The sequence below is a fragment of the Chiloscyllium plagiosum genome, chromosome 31, assembly GCF_004010195.1.
Source record: "Chiloscyllium plagiosum isolate BGI_BamShark_2017 chromosome 31, ASM401019v2, whole genome shotgun sequence".
Classification (NCBI taxonomy): domain Eukaryota; kingdom Metazoa; phylum Chordata; class Chondrichthyes; order Orectolobiformes; family Hemiscylliidae; genus Chiloscyllium; species Chiloscyllium plagiosum.
This window is the reverse complement of record NC_057740.1, coordinates 3,093,836-3,096,825: the sequence shown is the minus strand read 5'-3', so window position 1 is coordinate 3,096,825 and position 2,990 is coordinate 3,093,836. Positions and strand designations below refer to the sequence as shown.

The window sequence follows — 2,990 nt, the reverse complement described above, 5'->3', positions numbered from 1 at the left end:
TGTGGGTTTCTGGGTGTGTGGGTTTCTGGGTGTGTGGGTTTCTGGGTGTGTGGGTTTCTGGGTGTGTGGGTTTCTGGGTGTGTGGGTTTCTGGGTGTGTGGGTTTCTGGGTGTGTGGGTTTCTGGGTGTGTGGGTTTCTGGGTGTGTGGGTTTCTGGGTGTGTGGGTTTCTGGGTGTGTGGGTTTCTGGGTGTGTGGGTTTCTGGGTGTGTGGGTTTCTGGGTGTGTGGGTTTCTGGGTGTGTGGGTTTCTGGGTGTGTGGGTTTCTGGGTGTGTGGGTTTCTGGGTGTGTGGGTTTCTGGGTGTGTGGGTTTCTGGGTGTGTGGGTTTCTGGGTGTGTGGGTTTCTGGGTGTGTGGGTTTCTGGGTGTGTGGGTTTCTGGGTGTGTGGGTTTCTGGGTGTGTGGGTTTCTGGGTGTGTGGGTTTCTGGGTGTGTGGGTTTCTGGGACTGAGGTCTGAAACCGCAGTGACTGTTGGAGCTTGTTTGATTTCTTTTCCCCTCGGCCAGAAAGCAGAAACATTACTGAATATTACTGAATACTGAAATATTACTGATATATTCCTGAAAATACTGAAATATTACTGAATGTCACTGAAGAGAATGGGGAGATTCCAAGCCGGCCGGCTGGCTCACTGATGTGGTTTCAGTCCAGTTGAAAGGAAAGTGAGGAACTGAGCAGTGACATTGTGCTGTTTCCTCAGATATATCGGGAAACAGCTCCGGGCTCGGAATGTGACTCAAGCCTTTCACAACGTCAGGGTCAGAATCAGGGTCAGGGTCAGGGTCCAGCTGAAGGGGAAGGATGAGGGATGGTTCCTTTGAAGTGGTCTGGCTGTTGCCAGACGGAATGTTATATTTGGAGAAAGGTTGGATTGCTCCAGAGTGATGAGAATTCCAAGAAGGATTGTTTAAATTAACTTCACAATTCAGCTCCAGTGACATTGTGGAAGGTTTTACCTTTTATAGAAGGAACCTTCACCTGTTAACCCAACCTTTCAGCTTGGTTCAGTCCGGAGACTGATCTTTCTATATCCAGCGGGATAGACCGTGGGAATGATTGGCACTTCTCCCTTTCAGACTGAGCATCCTGTGTTGCCTGTGATCTTTACCTGACCTCCCAGTGCAAGGGCATGTTAGTCAGGGACTGGGGGTCTGGGTACAAGGTCAGAATGGGGAGCAGCGCCGATTCACCAGAACAACACTGAGGCTAAAAACAAAGGTTAGATTGAGGAGAGTGAGTTAAAGGTAAGGATGTGATATACACGAGAATGCGAGGACTACAGATGCTGGAGGTCATCGGAGATGGGAACATACAGGGCACTGCTGAGACCATGGAGCAGTTTTGGCTCCATATTTAATGAAGGGTATAAATACGTTCATACTGATACGTGGATTAATGGCTTGTCTTATGAGGGAAGGTAGAACAAACTGCACTCATTTCCACTGGAGCTTAGAGTGAGGTGTGACCTCATTAAAGTGTCAAAGATCCTGACTGGTTTTATCAAGGTGGGTATGGAAAGAATTTTGCCTCATGTCGATCAGATCGAGGGAGCCCTGGGCTGACCTTTCAGAACAGAGGTGATGAGAATGATCTTTTCTGAGAGAGGTTTGCAACTTTGGAACTCTGTGCCTCAGAAAAGCTGGGAGATGGGGTTAATATTTTTAAGACAGAGGGGGTAGATTCTTAGGTCACCGGGAAGTAGATGGGAACGTGGAATTTGAAACATAAACAGGTCAACCACGATCACACCGAAGAGTGTAGGAGGCCTGAGGGGCCAAACGGTCTCCCTCTGCTCCGATTTCATGTGCTCTGTGACCCTTAGTCCCTGGGGTTTTGAGGTGCAGCCTATCAGATGTGTTGAGATAGTTCAAAGGCCTGAGCTCTGGATAACCACCTCCACTAATACCCAAGAGAGCCCTCTGCAGTTCCACCAACCACACAGACTTGTACCTAACAGTGAGGTTCACTGTCACAGAGTCGCCGTCTGACAGCGAGCAAGTCTTTTATTTCTATTCCAGGCAATTTCGCCTTCGACTGAAAAGAGATTCAAGCACGTTCACAGGAGATTTCAGAATTAAAACTGAACACGGCCTGGAAAATGCTGACCTCTCTCACCTGTACTCTGGGCATCTACAAGGTAACTCGGTTGGTTTACACTCCTTGACTGACTGTGGCTTCATCCATTACAGCTCTTCTCTGTTGTTCATGATGCCAACACACAGGATCATACTGAGGGAGCACTTCATACATTCACCGTTCCTCTTTTCACTACTAAAATTAACCGAGTTAATTTCAGTGGTTTATCAGGGATGGATAATCATGTGAAGGCATTAACTATTATAATACAGAGGGTAAAAAACATACAAACAAGCCATTTACCCCAAACACCCAATGCTCTCGATTATGCTCCACTTGAGCCCCATTCCATTATTCCTGTCAACCTCGCCCTCTGTCTCCCTTTTCCCTCATGCGTCTTTTAAAATGTTTAGACTTTATTGGGCATTTCCCACAATCCAGCAGCCATGGCTGTTTCTGCAGAGCCTGAATACATCCCTCTGCGGCTCTGCCTCTCCTACCCTTCCCTCATCTTAATGAGCTTTGTCAATTATTTAACCATTTAGATTTAGATTAGATTCCCTACAGCATGGAAACAAGCCCTTCGGCCCAACCAGTCCACACTGACCCTCTGAAGAGTAACCCATCAGACCCATTTCCCTCTGACTAATGCACCTAACATTATAGAACATTACAGCGCTGTACAGGCCCTTCGGCCCTCCATGTTGCGCCGCCCTGTCATACCAATCTGAAGCCCATCCCACCTACACTATTCCATGTACATCCATATGCCTGTCCAATGACGACTTAAATGCACTTAAAGTTGGCGAATCTACTACCGTTGCAGGCAAAGCATTCCAATCCTTATTACTCTCTGAGTAAAGAAACTACCTCTGACATCTGTCTTATACCTATCTCCCCTCACTTTAAAGTT

The 2,990-nt window shown here is 47.4% G+C and overlaps 1 protein-coding gene across 1 annotated transcript in view; it reads left to right on the top strand.

Moving 5' to 3' along the window:
* The window catches only part of LOC122565535 (disintegrin and metalloproteinase domain-containing protein 10-like), a 31,261-nt gene that overhangs the window by 11,035 nt on the left and 17,236 nt on the right, over positions 1–2,990 (top strand). The window contains exon 3 of the mRNA XM_043721592.1: positions 2,020–2,138. Within this exon, the coding sequence (XP_043577527.1) occupies positions 2,020–2,138 (119 nt within the window). The remainder of the gene's footprint in view (positions 1–2,019; positions 2,139–2,990) is intronic.